The sequence below is a fragment of the Eutrigla gurnardus genome (assembly GCF_963514095.1).
Source record: "Eutrigla gurnardus genome assembly, chromosome: 8".
NCBI classification, from domain to species: domain Eukaryota; kingdom Metazoa; phylum Chordata; class Actinopteri; order Perciformes; family Triglidae; genus Eutrigla; species Eutrigla gurnardus.
In genome coordinates, this window is record NC_139922.1 from 24,988,441 (window position 1) to 25,009,283 (window position 20,843).

Sequence of the window (20,843 nt, forward strand, 5' to 3'; positions counted from 1 at the left end):
CAACAAAAGTAGCAACAAAATAAAAATGGTTTCAGCTTTTTTAAGGATTTTTTTAAATCTCAGAATTAGAAACGGGTTTATTGTAAGTGTTTTGACATACAAGGAATGTTCCTCATTTATGTGCATAATAATACAACTAATCAAGAATAAGAAACACAGAAATGTGATATTGAAGCAGCTCTGTGAATGTCTGACCCTCTAGATTGTTGACATCATATTTGTTTTCCTGAGAAAAACTGAAAAAAATCAAATCATTAAAAATTCACAATAAAAGTTTTTCTGAAGGTTTTTTTTTCTTCTGTTTTTCTGCTCAAAGTGGTTTCGTCCAACCGCAGAGAGACTGCGCCCCCTGGTGGACACAAGGATACACTGCAGTTTGCAAAGTCAAACGGAGAAAAGCTTTATTGTGGAATATATAATTATTCTAAATAATTAATAGTAATTGTTTAACTCCACAATAAAGGTTCACTTTTAATTTGAGCTGACAACAAAGACTCAGATTTCTATCAGTGCTGATCAAAATACCAAGACGCATCAAAACTAATTTAATATGCAAACAGAATAATTATTGATTATGTGATTGACAGAAGACATCACGAAGCTGCAACTAACAGCATTCAGCATGAATGAACATTTTAAGTACTTTATATACTTTTGTGTACTTAAAACATTTACTTTGCAATTATTTTGTCTTGAAAATAAAATGTTATCAGATAAACACAGTGAAGTTAAAAGTTGAAATCTTTCCCTGAGATGTAGTGAAATATAAAGTAGCACAAATACTAGGAGCAAAGTACAAGTACCTGCAGACGAACGAGAGGAGACGTTGGTGATGCGAGTTCATCTTTAATGACACAAACATCGATAAATTAACACGAGCGACAAATTAAAGGGAACAATTGATTCTGTTGGTCTGAAGATGAAAACACATTCGCCGAAACACTAAAACACACAATCAAGTATTTTCAATCTATGTCGCGTGACTGTCGGCGTCAGACGGCACAAAATAAGACTACAGGAAATACAAAATATACTCAGTAAGCTTATAAAATGTTACAACAAACATTTAAGAGAAATTAAAAAAAAAACAATGATAGCTGAGATTTTATTGCATTGTGATTTTAACAGTCAAAATGATGAAAACCACCCGAACTGTCATGTTTGACCTGATAGTCTTTCCTCTCAATGAAACCTGCTGTTACACACATTAATAATAATAATAAAAAAAACAGCAACCATATTTAAAAATCATGTGTGGTGACTTGATGTTGACTCTCTAAATAATGTTGTATTGTAGCGTGTTTTCAGCAGAATATCAACTGTAAATAATAATAATAATAATCATCTTTTGGATGCAAAGAAGAAGGCTGCAGGAGACGGATGAAGCCTGAGAGCAGATTTATGCTTTTAAAAAAAGGCTATAGGAGACCGGGAGCAAAAGAGGGGCTAAGCTCCACCCCCTTCCTGTCTCCACCACGTGACCTTATTTGGGGAAAATAATGCAGGAAGTCAACTGCGAGTCAAACTGATGTTTGGAAGTTTATAATAAAGTCTCATGTTTTAACTGAAGTCTCAGACTGTAGATACCGGTACGTCCAACAGGGAGGCTAAGCTAGCTAGCTAGCGAGATGAGCTAACGGCTGTGTTGGTGACGTACCTAGCTAGTTAGGTAGCTAGGGAGCCGAGCTAAATGGTTTCACACTAAACAAAACTGCGACTGAGACTTTCTGGACCCGATACTTTTATCCCGTAATTCAAATGGGATAAAAAAAAGTTTAAAAAACGTCTCTCAGCGTTGTGAGAATCAGCTCCGCTGGGAGACACCGGTAAAAAGAGGTGGGGCTCAGCCTCTATTTCGTAGCAAACGGTGCTTACAGTACGAACTATGGCAGACGTGTTTACCTGAGGGGAGGACGGCCACTACGCTTCCATGATGTCATCATCATTAGATGTAACTGCCATACGAGACGCCGCAGAGCAAAGCTCTGATAACAACACACACACAGAGGGACAGTGACTTATCTCTCTCTCTCTCTGCTCAGGTAGACTTTACTGATGTTTGATGGTATTTTAATGCTCAGAATTTAAACGTAAGTTGCTCCTTTAAAGGGATGTTCACCGACTGGCATCGGACAGATCTACCACCGACGGAGAACTAGTGGTCGTAGTTGGTACGACGGCAGCAAAAGGAGGAAGCCAGGTGACGTGGTATAAAGAGCGTTCAAAGTCTGTGTAGGCACGGTAGCTGTGTGGGTCAGACAAACACGGGACTTTCACCCAAGACACCGCCGTCCGTGTCTCGCCTGAAACCAAAAAGTCAAAGTTGATTCATTTTTACGGTACTTTTGTCACACACTTTTGTAATGTAACAAACTTAGTTATTTTAACCCAAACCCTAATTTTCTTTTTAATTCACAATGCATTTCGGCCGCTCTGAAGCATGATGAGAACGGGTTGCCATGACGACCTGACGACGGCCGTTTAAATCGGCTAAGTAGCACGGCGGATGAGTGAGTAAAGATCTCTGGACGTGTGGAGGTTTGAAGGAGTGAGACCTCTGTGGGACACCGCCCATCTCTGCTCCTGCGCTATGTTAGCCACTGCTAGCATCACACACGGCAAAAAAACCTCCCGAGCGCATTGTTGGCCACTGGCGTTGCATTGTGGGTATAAAAATATAACGCAAAAAAGGACTAAATCAAAGAAATAATAAAAAGGAGAAATAAATGTGTGAAAGACAACGTGTTGATGCTGTGACATCACTCGGCAGCGAAGGAACTCTAAGTCATCACGAAGCGCCGCCACTTCCTGTTCCTGTTTGCAGCGCAGCGAGCTCACAGGTTTGATTCGGTGACGGCAGATTCTTCTTCTTTACTTCTTTTGCTGTCACTTTTACTGCAGTTGTCTCTCTCTCTGTCTGTCTGTCTGTCTCTTGTCCACACACTGTCTCTCTCTTTCCATCCTCGTCTCAGGTGCGCCTCCTCTTGGCTCCGCCTGGACTCGCCGGGTTGGAAGACGACAGTAGTTTCTCGGCCGCTCGACTCCTTTTCCTCTTCTCTGCTTCCTTCCCTCCTCCTCCTCCCCCACCACCTCCTCCACCTACACCTCCTGCTCCTGCTGCTGCTGCTGCTCCTCCTCCTTCACTCCCTCCCTTGTCCTTGTCTCGCTCTCTCTCCTTGTCACGACTGCTGCTTGTTCGCTCTGACATCTTCACCGATGAGTTGCTGCCTGAAGACACAGACAGGAAGTATGTATGTAATTTATATCCAGGGTTCCTCCACCTTCTCCAGAGTCAAACTCAAGCACTTTTCAAGCATTTCAAGGTGCATTTCCATGCTTTTCCAGCCCCTTCCAGCTGTGGTAAACTACATATTTGTATGAATACAATCCTCAGTATTCAGTCTACTTATTATGTCACTTGTTCATCACATTAAATGAGATGTTATTGTCCTCTAAACAACCAACATGATGTTTGGAGACAGCTTTTTACAGAAGGACCACAAATGAAAGGAAAACTAATTCCACTAACAGATCCACAGATCTCCGTGTTCAATATCTCGCAGCTCAACGTCCTCCTACCTTCTTCATGTGTAGCTGGAGGTTCTCGCTCCATCCTGAACTCTTCTTTGGTCTCCTCCTCAGAGACCAACTTCCCTAAACAAGCAAGAAATATTAACGTTCAGCAGAATACTGCACTGTCACAAATAAATATTAGTTATATGGGTCATCATGAAGCTAGCATTGTGTTTACACGGCTTCCAGAGGATTTGACACATTAAAACCAAACGTAGGAAACGTAGTAATGGCAACACATCCTCACATCTCAGCAGTTATTAAAGAAGTGAAAAAGAAGTGAGGCCAAAACTAAAAACACGAGCCCCACATCATCATCACTATTATTATTATTATTGATCCACCAGCGATGATGTTTTCACCTTCTTTCACTTCCTGGATGATGTCATCAGGCAGAGAGAAACTCTTCTCTGTGTTTGGAAATGGCAAGATCTCTGACTCGTGCTGTGACACACACACACACACACACACACACACACACACACACACACACACACACACACACACACACACACACACACACACACACACACACACACAGAGAGAGAGAGAGAGAGAGAGATGGTGAGCTCAGTCAGTCGTACATACTCTGCTGTGTTGACTAGAGGAGGTGTGGACTAGAGGACAAGAGGTGTGGATTAGAGGAGGTGTGGACTAGTGGAGGAGGTCCTCACCAGAGCCTGCATGTCGTACATCGTTCCCAGATGATCCCAGATGACGGAGGAGGAAACCTGCCGTCCGATGTTCTGGCTGAACTTGTCTCTGATGCAGATCATGTGGAAGTGACGGTTCACTCCTGGAGAGAAATGACACACAGCAGCTTTAATGTTAGCGTAGCCTAGCACCCATCAACCAGACTCCATTCAGAAAACCAGCGTTTTAAAAGTAGTTATCTTGTGGTCTTGCAGACCATCATTATGGAGTTATTTCAGCATCCTTTTCATCTGGTTAATGATATTAAATCACAGATAAATACTTTATTCTGGTTCCTCCAGCTGTGGTAAACCAGCCCACGTGGGTCTTGTTAGTTAACATAGCTGGGGGGGCTGAGACCGCAAGTTGACTCAGTCACGGCCCACAGACCCAACTAGAGAACTCGCTCACTTGTTTCGTAAAATTGTAGAATTTTTCACGATCAGTATTTGACAACTAAGACAAGGCTACCTACAGCTGCTGAATAACTTGCTAGCTAGCAGACTAAAATAATGCAAATGAATTGATTTAGCTATATATGAAGTAAAAAAAGTATATATATGATATATTGATAACATGAAGCACGCCCTCTGAGCATTATTTCTAACTGTTCTTTTTGTTCAGTTCCATTAACGTCCACCATATTAATGTGAACACTGACTCATTTTCAGTGGAGTGCAATTTATGTCTTGATACGAGTGCATAGTATTTGCACTAGCCATGGTTTGTAAAGCAGATTTTGCAAAATAAATGCTTTATGTATGGATTAACATTGGCCTCAAAATGTGGGTTGTGTACAATTTCACAGCATTGAAGTTATTTAGGATTTTATTGTTCTTTTATGTTTTTCAAAAATAAAAGCTTTTGGTCAGATTATTTATAACATAATAGTGATGAACTTCGGAGGGGCCCCCTAGGAACTTTTGCCTAGGGCCCCAAAATACTCTCAAATCGCCACTGGGTATTCCTAGCTAACGTCAATGTTAGCTGTTTTTAAACGCATCGTTGGCTTCGTTTAATTCCGACCAGTGAAAACTTAGTGACGTTAAAGAACACGTTTAACGACAGAGATCGTAATAAAGGTCTCCGGGACCCTTCAGAGACCCCCTTCGGGACCTCGGAGACCGACCGTGACCCCCAGGTTGGGAACCCCTCTACGGCCGTTAACCGACTCCGGCGGCTAACATGCTAACGCCGTTAGCCGTCTCTTACCGACGGGTTTGTGTCCGATCATCGCGTGAAACAGACAGACCTCCACCTCGTGGCTCCAGACCACCGAGTCCTCGCCGGGGACCAGCCCCGAGTCCGGGGGCTTCTCGTCGGTCTGGTTCAGCGTCACGTCTGCTTCCCCCATTTTCCAACTAAACAAACAGCTAAAAACAAGACAGAGACGCTAACAGCGCTGCTAGCTAGAGGAGCTGCGGACACAACAGTCGCGCGAGCGTTCGTTCCGCCTCCGCCGGCAGCCCGGAAGTGACGGATTTTCAGAATAAATGTTTTTCAGCGCAGAAATATTTTCGGGATCTTAATTTTGCCCCAACCAAAAAAACAGTAATACACAACAAATGTATAGATATAGAAAATAATAAATTAATGTCTGATGAAATATGGACAGATGTGTCCGAAATTACTATAAAACGTTTAGTTTCTGACAGAGAAATCTGACAGAAAATTTAACTTTGCAGCCAAAATACTTAAACACATGACAGATAGGAAATGACAACCAAAGCAAGAAATAAAAAATAAGTACGTTTTTCTCAGAAAGTAAAAAAAAAAAAAAAATTCAGAATAAAAGCCTTATTTTTTCACATTGTTACCTTTTTAATCACTTTTAAATATTTTGCATTTGTCTTGAAAGAAAGATTTAATTTGAACAGAGTTGAATTTTAGTATCTGAATGTCTCAAAGCAGATTAATAAATTACAAAAATTTAATTTCAAACATTTTAGTTTTGCTGGTGAATGAAGATGGAAAAAGTGGATTCACGCATCAAAGAACCAGACGGACGCAGAGTTATGCTTCTCTATATGGTGATCAAAACACCCAAAAAGTTTATTGCAAATAAAATAGATACAGTCTGGGCTGTAGAATGACACTCCTGCACAAATGCAACCAGACATAGAAAGAAAAACATTTCAGGTACATTATATTTAAAATGATGAGGGGCTACTTAACGTCACTGAGCCAAATATGAGATTATTTTTTTAATGTTTTACATCAAAATACAAAACTGTGCATCTGTCAATAAAGCAACAACATCAATTAACATCGAGAATAACAACATGAGGCTGAATACGTCCAGTCAGAGTGGCTTTTCTCTCAAGTATTCAGAAACTAAAAGATCTAGTTCTGCATGTTCAAATCTGTGAGCAGGATAAAGTTTGTGAATACTGCAATGTCCTGTTTAAATGTCGCAAGACTTCAAATCAGATAATGACTTCGCAAAATGCCATTAAATAAAGTTATTCTCTACTTTTAAATTCCAAAAATGGTCTGACAAATGATAACTTTTGCCATTGAAATTTGATCTTTTATTTTGGAAGTTTGCCTTGAAAAAAAGAAGAAGAAAAAAAAAAAAAAAAAAAAAACCTACCCAGAAGAGTATTATTAAACAGTTGGAGTTGGCCTTGAATTACAAAAGTCTGACTAAGCTATACATTCCGACTTGTATCTTAGAATTCAGTTTGGCGTTTTGGAGAATATAATAATCCGATGGAATCCAAGTTGTTCTAAAGCAAGAAGGAAAACAAACATTTATAATCGTCTAAATTAACGGTTTGGTCTTTGTTGTCTTGCTTTGATAAAAAGGCAAAAATAATTTTAGATTACAATTATATCATAACTGAACGCGGGTGGGAAGAAAAAAACCCTCAAGTCTCCTCAGCTCATTCTCATAGCTCATTGCATGAAGGAGGCAGCGGGGCCCCGCCCCTCACAGCCTCTCCACCAATCAGATCTGAGAACAAGGACTGGAATTATTCAGCAGGGGAGGTTCAGTGGCCTCCTCCTCCTCCTCCTCCTCCTCCTCCTCCTCCCTTCACTCCTCACACAGGCCAGAACTATAAGACTGAACACAGACAGATTGTTTTTTCATGAGATGAAGGCGACAGGTCAAAGAACCCGTCTGTCTGCTTAGATAAAGTCCGCAGCCTGTGAAGAACCAGAACTAAACAGGAAGGAGGTGAGAGTTGGGTTTGAAGCTACAGCTGCTGTCAATTTGACCTTTTTCTGGATTTATTGAGAAACATTCACACCTTTCAGGTTTATAACAGTTATTAGCACCACAGGCCTGGTCATGGGGGAGTCTACTTCCTGGCAAGCAGCTGAGAGACAGAGATTCACACAGTCAGTTTTTAGACAGCAACAAATAACTGTAGACAATCGTCTTAAAATTCTGGCCTTTAACAATAAAACAAAGTAAAATAACAGAAAACAGGATGAGAGAAAGCAGAATGAGATGAAGAGCAGCGATGGAAACCGAGTCGTCGTTCGGAGGCTTAAAAGTTTAAAAGAGAAAACAGAAGAAGTGCTCGTTTTACTGTCAGAGCTTTCTGCACCTTTGAGGCCGAAGAATCAGCTGTGTCCCAACTTTTTTATTTTTATAAATGTTTTTAATAACAAAGAAAATAAATCCATGTCTTTTTTTTTTTCAAAATAAAAGCTTCTGGTCAAAAAATGTCAACAGCACTGACATCCGACAGAAAACTACATTTTGCCCCCAAACTACAAAAACAATTAAGCAAATGACAAAAAAAGCTTACAGATAAAATAATAATAATTTTGGCTGAAATCCGACACTCGTGTTTTGTTGCCTAATGTCAAAACAGTCAACAGCACTGAAATCTGACGCCAAACGCAGATTTGGCGCCGATCAGCTTTGAGATTCTTCTGACGTCACAAAAAAAAAAACATTTGAATGTTTCCATGACAACAGTATCTTAACATATCAACACTTTAACCAGCGCTGTATAAAAAAAAGACAGGCTTTGCTTTTATTATCCATGTTGTTGAGTTTTGTTTTTAATACTTAAAACTTAAAACTTCACCAGCAACGTTCGGCGTCTGTCGGCTGATCTGCTCCTGCTAACGTGCTTCATCTTCGTTGTCATAGTAACTGACTGACAAAACAAACTCTTTAATTAACTAAAAAAAAAAGGGCTCTGAAAGCGTTTTTCCAACTCTGAAACTGAGTTACAGGCGTCTCTTTGTCTACGCGAGTCTACAGGAAGCGTTCTGGGCATCATGTGATGGATCCAGACGTTGTAATTACACTGCTTGGCCACTAGGAACATGTATTGTGCAGACACCTGGAGCTCTATGAGCTGATACTGCAGGATGCGCTACGTGATTCCAGCGACGGGTTGAACTTTACTAGGAACACGGGTCTGAACACACTTCAACGGTTTTTCTGATTGTTCCGAGCTGACGAGCTGCAAACACACGAGACAATCGGACGTGACGAAGCCGCCGCCGCCACCAGACCCCGAACGCATCGCTGGACAGAGTTAATGAAACGTACACGAGAAGCAAGGAGGACTTCCTGTGTGTGAGAGCAGCAGAGAGACAGAGAGGATCATGGGTAGGCACCGAGTCTGACACAAACCTTTTTTTAAATTACAAACACCACCACCGGTGGCACGGCAGCAGCCGTTACCACGGAGACCAGCCGCCGTTTTCCCACGGTAATCAGAGACAAACAACGTTGGCTACACGAGCCCCGTTTCCCCCCCGGCGACGAACAGGAAGCTGAAGAGGAGGAGGAAGCGGGAGTGGGAGGGGCTACAGTGAAATGTGGTGGCAGCAGGCTGGATGAGAGGTGTCTGGGGGGATGGGGGGGGGGGATGCTATTGGTCCTTCTTCTCCGATTCAGAGCCCTCTTTAGTCTCTGTGTCCTCCGGAGGGAGCTCCTCGTACCTGGACAGGAAGAGTTCACATCATCAGTCACTTTCAGGGTCCCTACATTCAAAGTCAAATTCAAGCACTTTTCAAGCATTTCAAGGTGCATTTCCATGCTTTTCCAGCCCCTTCCAGCTGTGGTAAAATACATATTTGTATCAACACAATCCTCAGTATTCAGTCTACTTATTATGTCACTTGTTCATCACATTAAATGAGATGTTATTGTCCTCTAAACAACCAACATGATGTTTGGAGACAGCTTTTTACAGAAGGACCACAAATGAAAGGAAAACTAATTCCACTAACAGATCCACAGAAATATAATCACCAACTATTTTCATCATCTGTTCATCATCAAAAGTCATTTTTCATAAAGAAATGTCAGAAAATGCTGTTTTCAGTCCCTCAGATATGGAGATCTTCTTTTCTCTGTTATATATGTCATCACATACAACACACATTTCAAGCACTTTCAAGCACTATATTCTAAATCCAAGCACTTTTCACACCTTGAAAACACCACACTAAAATTCAAGTGTTTAAGGATTTCCAGCACCAGTACCAACACTGGACTTTGACCACCTGATCAACTGGGAATGAAATGTACAATCTCACATATATTTATTTATAATAGTATATCATAAAATAATATATATTATTTGGTGATATTTCAGTATGAAGCTTCTTTTTAGCTCCACTTCCTGGATCCGTTTTCAAATTAAAACCGTTCCAGAGGACAGAATCTTTTATTTTATTGTATTTTTTTTTTAAATATTATATTACCTTCTATGATCCTAATATACCACATCCTAGTCAACAAACGTTATTTTGTTATCCTGGAATGGAGTTTTCTCATAAATATTCACTCTGAAGAAGAAATAGTTTGAAATGTAAAAGTAAAAGTGACAGACAGATGGACGACAGCCAACGATGACCAGCTGGTTACCTGCCCAGGTGAGATGGGGCAAGGGGGGGAGGGGGAGTAAAGAGAGAGGGGCGGGGCCTCTATAGGGAGGTGGGCTGTAACCGTCGGCGAGGGGGGGAGACGGCATCCATGGAGCTAGCCAGGCTGGCGGGCGAACCGCTGACTGTTGGGAAGGAAGTGAGCCTGGGAGAGGCGGGGAGGAGCTCCTCTGATGACTCATAGCTAACCACGGGGGAGACGGGGGGAGGGGGGGGGGTGAGTAAGACATGGCAGAGGAAAGAAGAAGAAAGAGAGTAAAGAAAAAGGGGAGGAGAGACAAAGAAAAAGAATGTGTAAGTTTTTATCTTAAACTCTCCTACAGAGATCTATCGCTTAAATAGAGAGATGAGAGGGATGGAGGAGAGGAGGAGGAGAGGGATGGAGGAGGGGGAGGAGAAGGAGGAGAGCGATGGAGGTGGGGGAGGAGAGGGATGGAGGAGGGGGAGGAGGAGGAGGAGAGGGATGGAGGAGAGGAGGAGAGGGATGGAGGTGGGGGAGGAGAGGGATGGAGGGGGAGGAGGAGGAGGAGGAGGAGAGGGATGGAGGAGAGGAGGAGAAGGAGGAGAGCGATGGAGGTGGGGGAGGAGAGGGATGGAGGAGGGGGAGGAGGAGGAGGAGAGGGATGGAGGAGAGGAGGAGAGGGATGGAGGTGGGGGAGGAGAGGGATGGAGGAGGGGGAGGAGGAGGAGGAGAGGGATGGAGGAGAGGAGGAGAGGGATGGAGGTGGGGGAGGAGAGGGATGGAGGAGGGGGAGGAGGAGGAGGAGGAGAGGGATGGAGGAGGGGGAGGAGGAGAGGGATGGAGGTGGGGGAGGAGGAGGAGGAGAGGGATGGAGGAGAGGAGGAGAGGGATGGAGGAGAGGAGGAGGAGAGGGATGGAGGAGGGGGAGGAGGAGAGGGATGGAGGAGAGGAGGAGGAGAGGGATGGAGGAGGGGGAGGAGGAGGAGGAGAGGGATGAGGAGGAGAGGAGGAGAGGGATGAGGAGGAGAGGAGGAGAGGGAGGAGGAGGAGAGGGATGAGGAGGAGAGGAGGAGGAGAGGGATGGAGGTGGGGGAGGAGGAGAGGGATGGAGGAGAGGAGGAGGGGGAGGAGGAGGAGGAGAGGGATGAGGAGGAGAGGAGGAGAGGGATGGAGGAGGGGGAGGAGGAGGAGGAGAGGGATGGAGGAGGAGGAGAGGGATGAGGAGGAGAGGGATGGAGGAGGGGGAGGAGGAGGAGAGGGATGGAGGAGGGGGAGGAGAGGGATGGAGGAGGAGGAGAGGGATGGAGGTGGGGGAGGAGGAGGAGGAGAGGGATGGAGGTGGGGGAGGAGGAGGAGGAGAGGGATGGAGGAGGAGGAGAGGGATGGAGGTGGGGGAGGAGGAGGAGGAGAGGGATGAGGAGGAGAGGAGGAGAGGGATGGAGGAGGGGGAGGAGGAGAAGAGGGTTGAGGAGGAGAGGAGGAGGAGAGGGATGGAGGTGGGGGAGGAGGAGGAGGAGAGGGATGGAGGAGGGGGAGGAGGAGGAGGAGAGGGATGAGGAGGAGAGGGATGGAGGAGGAGGAGAGGGATGAGGAGGAGAAGGATGGAGGAGGGGGAGGAGTAGGAGAGGGATGGAGGTGGGGGAGGAGGAGGAGAAGAGGGATGGAGGTGGGGGAGGAGGAGGAGGAGAGGGATGAGGAGGAGGGGAGGAGAGGGATGGAGGAGGGGGAGGAGGAGGAGAGGGATGAGGAGGAGAGGAGGAGGAGAGGGATGGAGGAGGGGGGAAGAGGAGGAGGAGAGGGATGGTGAGACAGAAGAGGAGGAAGAGAAGGAGCTGAGGAGGAGCAGTGATTGAGGAAGTGACTGGAGGAGGTGATGGCAAACGAAAACAATGAGGTCAGCGGCTTTCAAAGACACAGAAGAGGATAAAGACATGAGACAGACAGGCAGGCAGGCAGGCAGGCAGACAGGGAGGCAGGCAGACAGACAGACAGACAGAAGCTGAAGAGGTTGAAACGTTTGGTTCCATGATATAAAATAGGTCAGTAAACGCATCTCTGGTGAATGATGAAGCTTTTATATGATGCTCACAAGAAGCTAAAAGAGTCTTTATCTCAGCGTTGGTGGCGTGAGGTCATGTGACCGCGGTGTCATGTGACTGGGACCGGGGGCCACTGGGACCATTAAACCGGGTCCCTACGCATCATGACGTCAGGAATTCCACTGTACATACATACATTTTATTATTTATTCCTAAAACCGATAAACAGACATTTAAGAAACGTTGTTTTCCTCATTTCCATGACAACCACAGCAGCACAGAGAACAACAACTTTCGACCGGTTAAAGCTGCAGGTGGTAACTTTTATAAAAACAGCGAGAACAGTTGAGCCAGAAGCCCCGCCCACCAGCCGCAGCTAAACAGGAAACACTGATATGTTTAAGAAACATTTGGGGTTAGAAACAGGAAACGCAGCAACAGAATCTTCGTGTTTTTAAATCGGCGCCGCCTCTAGTTGGACAGTGATAACTAAATTCACGCGGTGCTGCGTTAGAGGCTCCTCTGCTCTGATTGGCTGCTGCGTTAGAGGCTCCTCTGCTCTGATTGGCTGTTTTCTTTAGCGCAGTGGAACCTTAAAACGGCGTCATGAGACTAACGGGAGGAAGAGGATCATCGGTCTCATGCTCTACTGACGTGGGGTCAGTTTGAGATAATATGATAAGAAGTTACCACCCGCAGCTTTAAAGAGATCAACCTGGTGATCTACCGGTAGATCCAGGACCCGGCTCCACCGGGACGAGACCGCCTCACGGCGACTCACCTGAACATCTCCGTGAGCTCTCCTTTGATCAGCGCCACGAAGACGGGGAAGCCGATGCAGGCCGGGACCAGGTAGAGGAGGGCGGGCTGCAGGAGGACGGAACAGCAGGTCAGCACACAGGGATTCAATGGGACACTTTCTACCAAAATCCCATAATAATCCCATAACAATAATCACACCCTATGAACCAGCTGTAGCCCCCCTCTGAACCAGACTTAGACCCCCCTATGAACCAGCTGTAGCCCCCCTCTGGACCAAACTTAGATCCCCGTTATGAACCAGATGTAGCCCCCCTCTGAACCAGACTTAGATCCCTGTTATGAACCAGATGTAGACCCCCTTATGAACCAGATGTAGACCACCCTATGAACCAGATGTAGACCCCCCTATGAACCAGATGTAGACCCCCCTATGAACCAGATGTAGACCCCCCTATGAACCAGCTGTAGCCCCCCTCTGAACCAGACTTTGATCCCCGTTATGAACCAGATGTAGACCCCCCTATGAACCAGATGTAGCCCCCCTTTGAACCAGACTTTGATCCCCGTTATGAACCAGATGTAGACCCCCCTATGAACCAGATGTAGCCCCCCTTTGAACCAGACTTTGATCCCCGTTATGAACCAGATGTAGCCCCCCTCTGAACCAGACTTAGATCCCCGTTATGAACCAGACTTTGATCCCCGTTATGAACCAGACTTAGATCCCTGTTATGAACCAGATGTAGACCCCCCTATGAACCAGATGTAGCCCCCCTCTGAACCAGACTCCCTCCTGGCTGCTCCAAAGCTAAAAGGCCACTGTGGTTCTGGGCTTCTGGCAGCAGGAATCTTGAGAGACTAGCGTTCATGCGACGTCGTCTTCTTCTTACTGCTGCTTTTAATGAGGCGCGTATTACATTCTCTTTTTAATTATTGTGATAATTATTAATCTGGAGTACCGTTTCATCGGAGTTTGGTCGGCTGAAGGTTGTTCGTACCTGTGCGTGTTTGAAGGTGTGCATGACGAAGATGGTGAGGCCGAGTCCGAATATGTAGGCCAAGAAACTGGAGTAAAAGTACGTCCTGCTGTTCTTCTTCAGGCTGCAGAGACAGAGATTCAGTGAGGAGCTCACAGAGAGAGAGAGAGCGGTGACATCACGGCGGGAGGCGGGGCTACCTGACGTCGAAGCGCAGCAGCAGAGCGATGAAGATGCCCGGGATGACGATGTCCCCGAGACCCAACATGGCGAAGTTACTGGCTTCGAAGCCTTTCTCCAAAAGGTCCTGAGGAAACACCACTGGAAGACAGAGAGGCGGAGCATCACGGCGCCGACCCGTGGATCCCAGAGATCATCGTATCCGTGGAAACATTAGACCCCACCCACCTACCCCCGCAGACTTACATTTTATTGGTGCTTCAAAGGACTTGGCGACGGTTACCATGACGTTGGTACCAAACACCTGGAGAGAAAGAATCAGAACATGAGCCGTGACGGTGCGTTCAGGGGTCGCTGGGTATTAGAGACATCGTTTAAAAGGTTCATATTTATAAAAATTTTAAAAGATCATTTTGGGATTTATTTTCAATTTTACTCACTTAGCTATAAGTAAAAGTTATTCATGTTCATGTGCTCTACATTATTATTAATTTGACTTAAGATACTATTAAAAGAAAATAATTAGAATAATCTGTAAACTGAACCAAAAATTCTGAATTGGGGAATTTGATAGTTTTGGGGCAAAATATAGAATAATAGTAAATAATCTCACCCAGAACACGTCGTAGATGAACAGCCCCCCCAGCAGGATGCAACCGGTACTGACGTTGTTCAGGTGGAGCAGCTCAACGCCATTCAGGGCAAACGCCAGGCCAAAGAGGTTATTGGCTATCCAGTGCTGTGACATCACAGAAACACAGACGGGTTATTGGCTATCCAGTGCTGTGACATCACAGAAACACAGACGGGTTATTGGCTATCCAGTGCTGTGACATCACAGAAAGAGCTGTTCGAGTGTCCTCGTTACCTTTTTGAGCAGGTACCAGACCCCCACCACGCTGCTGATCAGCAGACACACCAGGTTTTTGGTGTCAAACTCGTAGTTGACTATTTCTGCAGAGAGACGGAGAGACGGCGGTCATTTCCTCAAAGTCTCACATGCTGATTTCTTTATTTCTAAAGCCTTCGGAACAAATGAAGAAGTTACTTGTTCACGTGAAGTCCTGGTGGTCAACCAGTAAACCACAGGGTTCCTCCACCTTCTCCAAAGTCAAATTCAAGCACTTTTCAAGCATTTCAAGGTGCTTTTTCCATGCTTTTCCAGCACCTTCCAGCTGTGGTAAACTCCATATTTGTATGAATACAATCCTCAGTATTCAGTCTACTTATTATGTCACTTGTTCATCACATTAAAAGGAGATGTTATTGTCCTCTAAACAACCAACATGATGTTTGGAGACAGCTTTTTACAGAAGGACCACAAATGAAAGGAAAACTAATTCCACTAACAGATCCACAGAAATATAACCACCAACTATTTTCATCATCTGTTCATCATCAAAAGTCATTTTTCATAAAGAAATGTCAGAAAATGCTGTTTTCAGTTCCTCAAATATGGAGATCTTGTTTCCTCTGTTCTATCATAGATGTCATCACATACAACACACATTTCAAGCACTTTATTCTAAATCCAAGCACTTTTCAAACCTTGAAAACACCACACTAAAATTCAAATGTTTTCAAGGATTTCCAGCACCCGTACCAACCCTGAAACCAGTAAAGCAGCTAGCCGGGTTCCTCCCTGCAGGTCTCACCTTCCTTGGCCTCCTCGGAGCCCTGAGTGAAGAGCAGCTGATACTGCTTGTTGGAGAAAGACTCGGGGAAGATTCTGGACATCAGAGGGCTGCGAGACAGAAACGAGGAGGAAGCGTTAGTCGGCTGTGAGGTGCACGTGGTCGCCATGTTTCACGGCGTTCGCGCTGCGTTTACCTCATGGTGTGAGACAGAGCGAGCACGCCGAGGCCGAAGAAGTAGACGGACAGCAGCATGTTGATGTACTCTTGAGAGAAAACCTGCATCAGAACACACGTTAGAGTGAAGCCAGGGCTTCACACAACTTCCGGTCCAGATCAGCACTATGAGCTGTAAGTAACACCACATTAACACCGCAGCGGTCGTTCGCTAATTCTCAGCCGTTGTTCGTTCACACGGAGCGAAGCACCGCTGGAGTAAAGACGAACCGCTGTGTAATTCACAGAAAGCAGCGCAAAGAGACGTCCCGGTACACGTCATGATGATGACGTGTGTGCGTTTTCAAGGGGTTTCCCTGGAGTCTCCCTGTCACTCAAAACCCGACGGAGGCTAAAGTTCACTGAAGTCTCGGTCCAGAGGGCTGACCGTCGCGGAGATTTTTTTTCATCATAAACACTCGGTGAGTTAAAGTTTTTTTTGCCGGTGACAGACGCTGTTTATCGGCAGAAATGTGAGGAGGAGTCCGTAGGACGGGCGGGAGGAAGGATGCTTCTCCACGTACAGCTGCGGTATTTGTTTCCCCGTTGCCAAAGACAGTTACAGTTACTACGTTACCTTAGTTTGGTTCTGCAACGTTGCTTTGTGGGACATTTCTCTGTAGTAAGTTGAGTGAAGGACCTGTGCAGTTAACAGACCATCAGATAGACACGCCCTCCACGCCAAATCTGCATCTTACATAAATCAAATGTTTAATTTAAAAAAATAAATAATATCGAAATTTGTATCGAACCGTGGGTCAAAAATCGGGCAAACTTCGGGCAAGTAGAATTCAGACCCACTGGCCCGACCGGGCAAGTGGAAAAAAACCTTAGCGTTGAGCCCTGGAAGCGGATGTTTTCATCTAAAAACAGCAACGCGAAGCCCCTGCAGGAGGGCGGGGGAAACCCCGTTACCTTGAAGAAGAGGTAGAGGCCAAACAGAGTGCAGCTGGCGATGATGGGAAACCTCGCCGCGTCCCGACTGGTGATCGTCTCGGGCATGTCTGATGCATTCTGGGAGGAGAAATAACAAGAGATAAGTGTAGAACAGAAGGAACGCAGTGTCTCCTTCAACTCAGTGTTAATGTGTTAAATAAAAACCATACAAACAGTTCAGTTAGTTAAACCAGAAACATAAAATAATATTACAAATTATTATAGTTATATAATGTGATTGTTATTAATTATTATAAATAATAAAAAATAGCTATAGTAATATATTTGTATTACCAACTATTAATAATGAGAAATAATCATTGTTATTATTTTAATAATATTAATAAGTAATAAGATTTGAGTCTATGAAAAACTAGTTGTTAAAAATGGACAATTTTATTTATTTGTATTTTATGTTGTTAGTTTATTCAGACTAGTTGACGTGTTTCATTCATCCTCATAGAAATAAAATGAATTCAACTGCAAAAAATATAGATTTTTTGGTCTTTATTCTGAATCTTTCCACTAAACTGTTTTCATGACTGATATAAAGTAATATTCCACTCCCTGAGAGTCTCCTCCTTTATAATCTCCTCCACCTCCATTCTCCTACATCGGCTCCCCCGAGGGAGAAAGTGGGACAGATGGGAGGAGGAGGAGGAGGAGGAGGAGGGATGACACTGAGATAGGATGATGAGAGAGGAAAGAGGAGGAGGACGACGAGGAGTAGAGGACAGAAGGAGGCTGGGAGAAGAAGTTTTATTTGTAAAGCACCTTTCAACAACAGGGCAAGTCAAAGTGCTTTACATAAAACATTAAAAGCATTGGAGAAAAAAACATTAAAACAAGCCAATAAAATAAAATGTAATAATAAATAAAAGTGGGCAGAAGATGGAGGAGGAGGAGAGGACAGTTTCCATCTCTATGGCAAAGTATTTCTGAGTGAAACAGGAGGCGGGACATAAAAGAAAAGCTCTGATTGGTTGATGGAGGTCATGACGTTATTGGTTGAAACTGATTGGTAACAGCTGATGTGAAGTGTGTGTGTTATTTGTTTTAACAGGAAATAAATACATGAATACAAACACGACTTTAAGTCACACTACAAAACCTGAACCGGAGACCTGAACCAGAGACCTGAACCGGAGACCTGAACCAGGACGGGGACGTTTTAAAAGTCTGATCATTCAGAGACACTCATCACTTCCTACGCTGGTTGTATAGAGATGTAAACTGAGATACTGATGATGACGGGGTGTTTTTGTAGCTGAAAGAAAACGGTCAGATTGTGGGTTTTGTTAAAAAAACGGATGTGCAAGTCATGTTAAGTGCCCCTGAGCAAGGCACCGGAGAGCCGATGTGGCACAGCTCCAGTGTTGATGCGTTTACTGATGTGTCGGTGCCGAGAACACTCATACTCACTCTGAACCCAGAATCGTACTCATTTTCTCCCAGCTCCTACAGACGGGCAGACAGACAGAATGGATGGACAGACAGGTGTGCACAGACAGACAGGGAGAGAGGGGGATCAGATCGACAGGAAGTACGGCCGGACAGATAAAGATCAAGCCGACAGGAAACAAGTCAGCGCTGCTGCTTTCTGAGAGGAAACATGATTCAAAGATGTTTAATAGACCTGTTATACAGAGGAGAGAGAGACAGGGAGAGAGAGACAGGAGAGACAGACAGGGAGAGAGAGACGGGGAGAGAGACAGACAGGGAGAGAGAGACAGGAGAGAGAGACGGGCAGAGAGAGACAGACAGGGAGAGAGAGACGGGGAGGATGAAGTGAGGAGGAAGACTAAGAGCGGAGGAGGATGAGGAAGCAAAACGAGGAAGAGGAGGTTCTTGACGAGGAAGAAGAGGAGGCAAAAAGTCCCCTAGGAAACACTACCGCTTTGATCCACAGGGGGCGCCAAATCAACACAAACGGGAAAGTTCCTCATAGTAACCGTCATGTCGATAATTACTGATGTATTCAGTTGTTAATCACATTCATGTTGCAGCTGGTATTTCTGTATGACATTTAATACTTCATAATCTGCAACGCAACTAAAGTTGCCAAATACATCTAATGTGAGTAGCAGTAGAAAGTAGCATGACATGGAAGTACTCAAGTTAAGTAAAAGTATCTCAAACGTGTACTCAAGTACAACACTCGGGTGCTGGAGGACCAGCATCACCTCCGCGCTGCAGGATGTGGGGGTTTTACCGTTACCTAAAACTCAAGTGCGCATGTGCAGAAAAAACCCTAAACGAGAGCAAATAAGCAACTGGTACACGTCACACACAACACACACACATCATTTATTCCACAAATGTAGGTGTTCATCTTGTTTGTTTGTTGACTCTTTGTTGAGCACTTGACCGGCTCTCCTGGCTCGGTTCCCAGATACAAAAGGTCCCAGCAGGTAAAAACACACCAGCAAAGTAAACAACACTGTTGTGTGTTTTTGACCCCTTTAAATTATTCAACAAGACCCTGAAATAAACAACAACAAAGCCCCAAACACAACTGTTGAGAATATTCGCGCGCAATAAGTTAAAAATAAACAGCTCGTCAAAAATAACAGAAAATGAACCGTTAAAAATGCCAACAGCTGTAACGTCAAGTGCCATCTTCCTTCCGGTAAATTAAAATCTAATGAATCAGTGCAGTTATTAAATATAAAAGGCTATATTCGCTGCAGTATGTGGAAGGTTTATGTGAGTGTTTGCTTTAGGGAATGTTTGTTTAAGAGATTTCAGACTGAATCGAGCCGTTCGCTAGCCGTTAGCTCAGCCAGCTAGCCGGTGGAGGCTAGCGACTTGACGCGCTGAGGTGAAGCCGCGTCACCGAGCTGCGTTTGCCGGTCGCCGCCGCGGAGAGAGAGGAGGGGGGTACCTTGGATTTGGAGCAGGTGACGGACCGCAGGGCCCCGAAGAAGATGGGCAGCAGCGCCATGATGACCAGGCTGCCGTACGCCAGCGCCATGCCCTCCGGAGTCGCCACGAACTTCGCCGTAGCGTTGAGCGCCTCGGTCCCGTTGGAGTCCGTAGCGTTCAGGGCGTCCAGGACGGCGGCGGCCTCCGGAGCCGAGGCCGGGGCTTGTTCCGTGTCAGCCATGGTGTTTCTTTCTTCAGAAACGGGTTTCTAGTGGGGAGGGGGACCGCGGGCAGTACTGGAGCGGCGGCGGGGAGACTGGCAGGCTGGTGGAGGTGGAGCAGCGGTGCGTCTCTCATTCATATACAGCGATGCTGCTGCTGTAAGGCCACGTTTCCTAAAACACCGAGCAGAGACGAGACCGCCGTGAGGAGCTCCCACTCCGCCGCTGCTTCCTGTCCCGGGAACGTCACCGACTTCAACAACGTGCGTTGCTCTCGGACTACAAAAAAAACAAACAAAACAGTAACAAAATGAGAATCCATACACTGGAAGCCCATTTCTGCCACTGTCAGAAAAAAAATAATAATCTGGTGGTTTCCACATTGATCGAGTAATTAAAAGTCAGGAAACAGTTATTGTAAAATCACAATTTATATCATTTTTAATAGCTACACATTATATTATATTTAAATAGTTAATTATGCTCAATGAGTACTTTTACTGAACTGTTTGAATGTGGTTTGTCTGTACTTCTACTGTAGTATCGCTACTTTTACTAAATATCTGAATACTTCTTCCACCAGTGGTGAAGTACAGTGACGCAGGCGCCATCTGTGTCTGAGAGCCCAAAGTTAGGGGAAGCATGAAACATCTTCACTAATATAGACGATCTGTGCAATGAAGACGTAACGTGTCTTCTTCATTGGTGGAACAAGTTGTTCTGAGACTCATCCAGCTGCAGAACCACAGTGGCGCCTGCAGGTGAACAGGAGCGCAGCAGTTATATCACGATAAACGATGCAAACATTTTTTGTGAAATATATATAAAAATAAAACATACACAAAATAAATATTATATATATATATATATATATATATATATATCTCAAATCCTGTCATTTTTTATAATATAATGTAAATACT

General features: G+C 44.8%; 2 protein-coding genes across 2 annotated transcripts; both read right to left on the reverse strand.

Moving 5' to 3' along the window:
* Positions 1–830: 830 nt before the first annotated feature.
* On the reverse strand, positions 831–5,720 carry mrgbp (MRG/MORF4L binding protein). The gene is made up of 5 exons (XM_084016553.1): positions 5,479–5,720; positions 4,248–4,369; positions 3,936–4,017; positions 3,580–3,654; positions 831–3,228 (listed from the first exon to the last, which is right to left on the reverse strand). Exons 1-5 carry the CDS (start codon positions 5,618–5,620, stop codon positions 2,969–2,971), a joined length of 681 nt encoding a protein of 226 aa, XP_083872679.1. The 5' UTR covers positions 5,621–5,720; the 3' UTR covers positions 831–2,968.
* A 559-nt stretch (positions 5,721–6,279) lies between these two features.
* hm13 (histocompatibility (minor) 13) lies at positions 6,280–20,094 on the reverse strand. Its single transcript, XM_084016162.1, has 11 exons — positions 19,719–20,094; positions 16,814–16,912; positions 15,879–15,961; positions 15,704–15,792; positions 14,917–15,002; positions 14,662–14,787; positions 14,295–14,352; positions 14,069–14,189; positions 13,890–13,992; positions 12,911–12,996; positions 6,280–9,180 (listed from the first exon to the last, which is right to left on the reverse strand). The coding sequence occupies exons 1-11, from the start codon at positions 19,938–19,940 to the stop codon at positions 9,111–9,113; spliced, it is 1,143 nt and encodes a 380-aa protein (XP_083872288.1). The 5' UTR covers positions 19,941–20,094; the 3' UTR covers positions 6,280–9,110.
* Positions 20,095–20,843: the final 749 nt, after the last annotated feature.

What these genes read in the sequence shown, in the direction of transcription:
- mrgbp (XM_084016553.1), bottom strand. Translation starts at nt 5,620, where the DNA reads ATGGGGGAAGCAGACGTGACGCTGAACCAGACCGACGAGAAGCCCCCG. An exon ending in TGTACGACATGCAGGCTCTG is followed by an intron (nt 4,018 to 4,247) that starts GTGAGGACCTCC and finishes TGTGTGTCACAG; the next exon opens with CACGAGTCAGAGATCTTGCC. An exon ending in CATCCAGGAAGTGAAAGAAG is followed by an intron (nt 3,655 to 3,935) that starts GTGAAAACATCA and finishes TTGCTTGTTTAG; the next exon opens with GGAAGTTGGTCTCTGAGGAG.
- hm13 (XM_084016162.1), bottom strand. Translation starts at nt 19,940, where the DNA reads ATGGCTGACACGGAACAAGCCCCGGCCTCGGCTCCGGAGGCCGCCGCC. An exon ending in CTTTGAAGCACCAATAAAAT is followed by an intron (nt 14,190 to 14,294) that starts GTAAGTCTGCGG and finishes TCTGTCTTCCAG; the next exon opens with TGGTGTTTCCTCAGGACCTT. An exon ending in ACACCTTCAAACACGCACAG is followed by an intron (nt 12,997 to 13,889) that starts GTACGAACAACC and finishes GTCCTCCTGCAG; the next exon opens with CCCGCCCTCCTCTACCTGGT.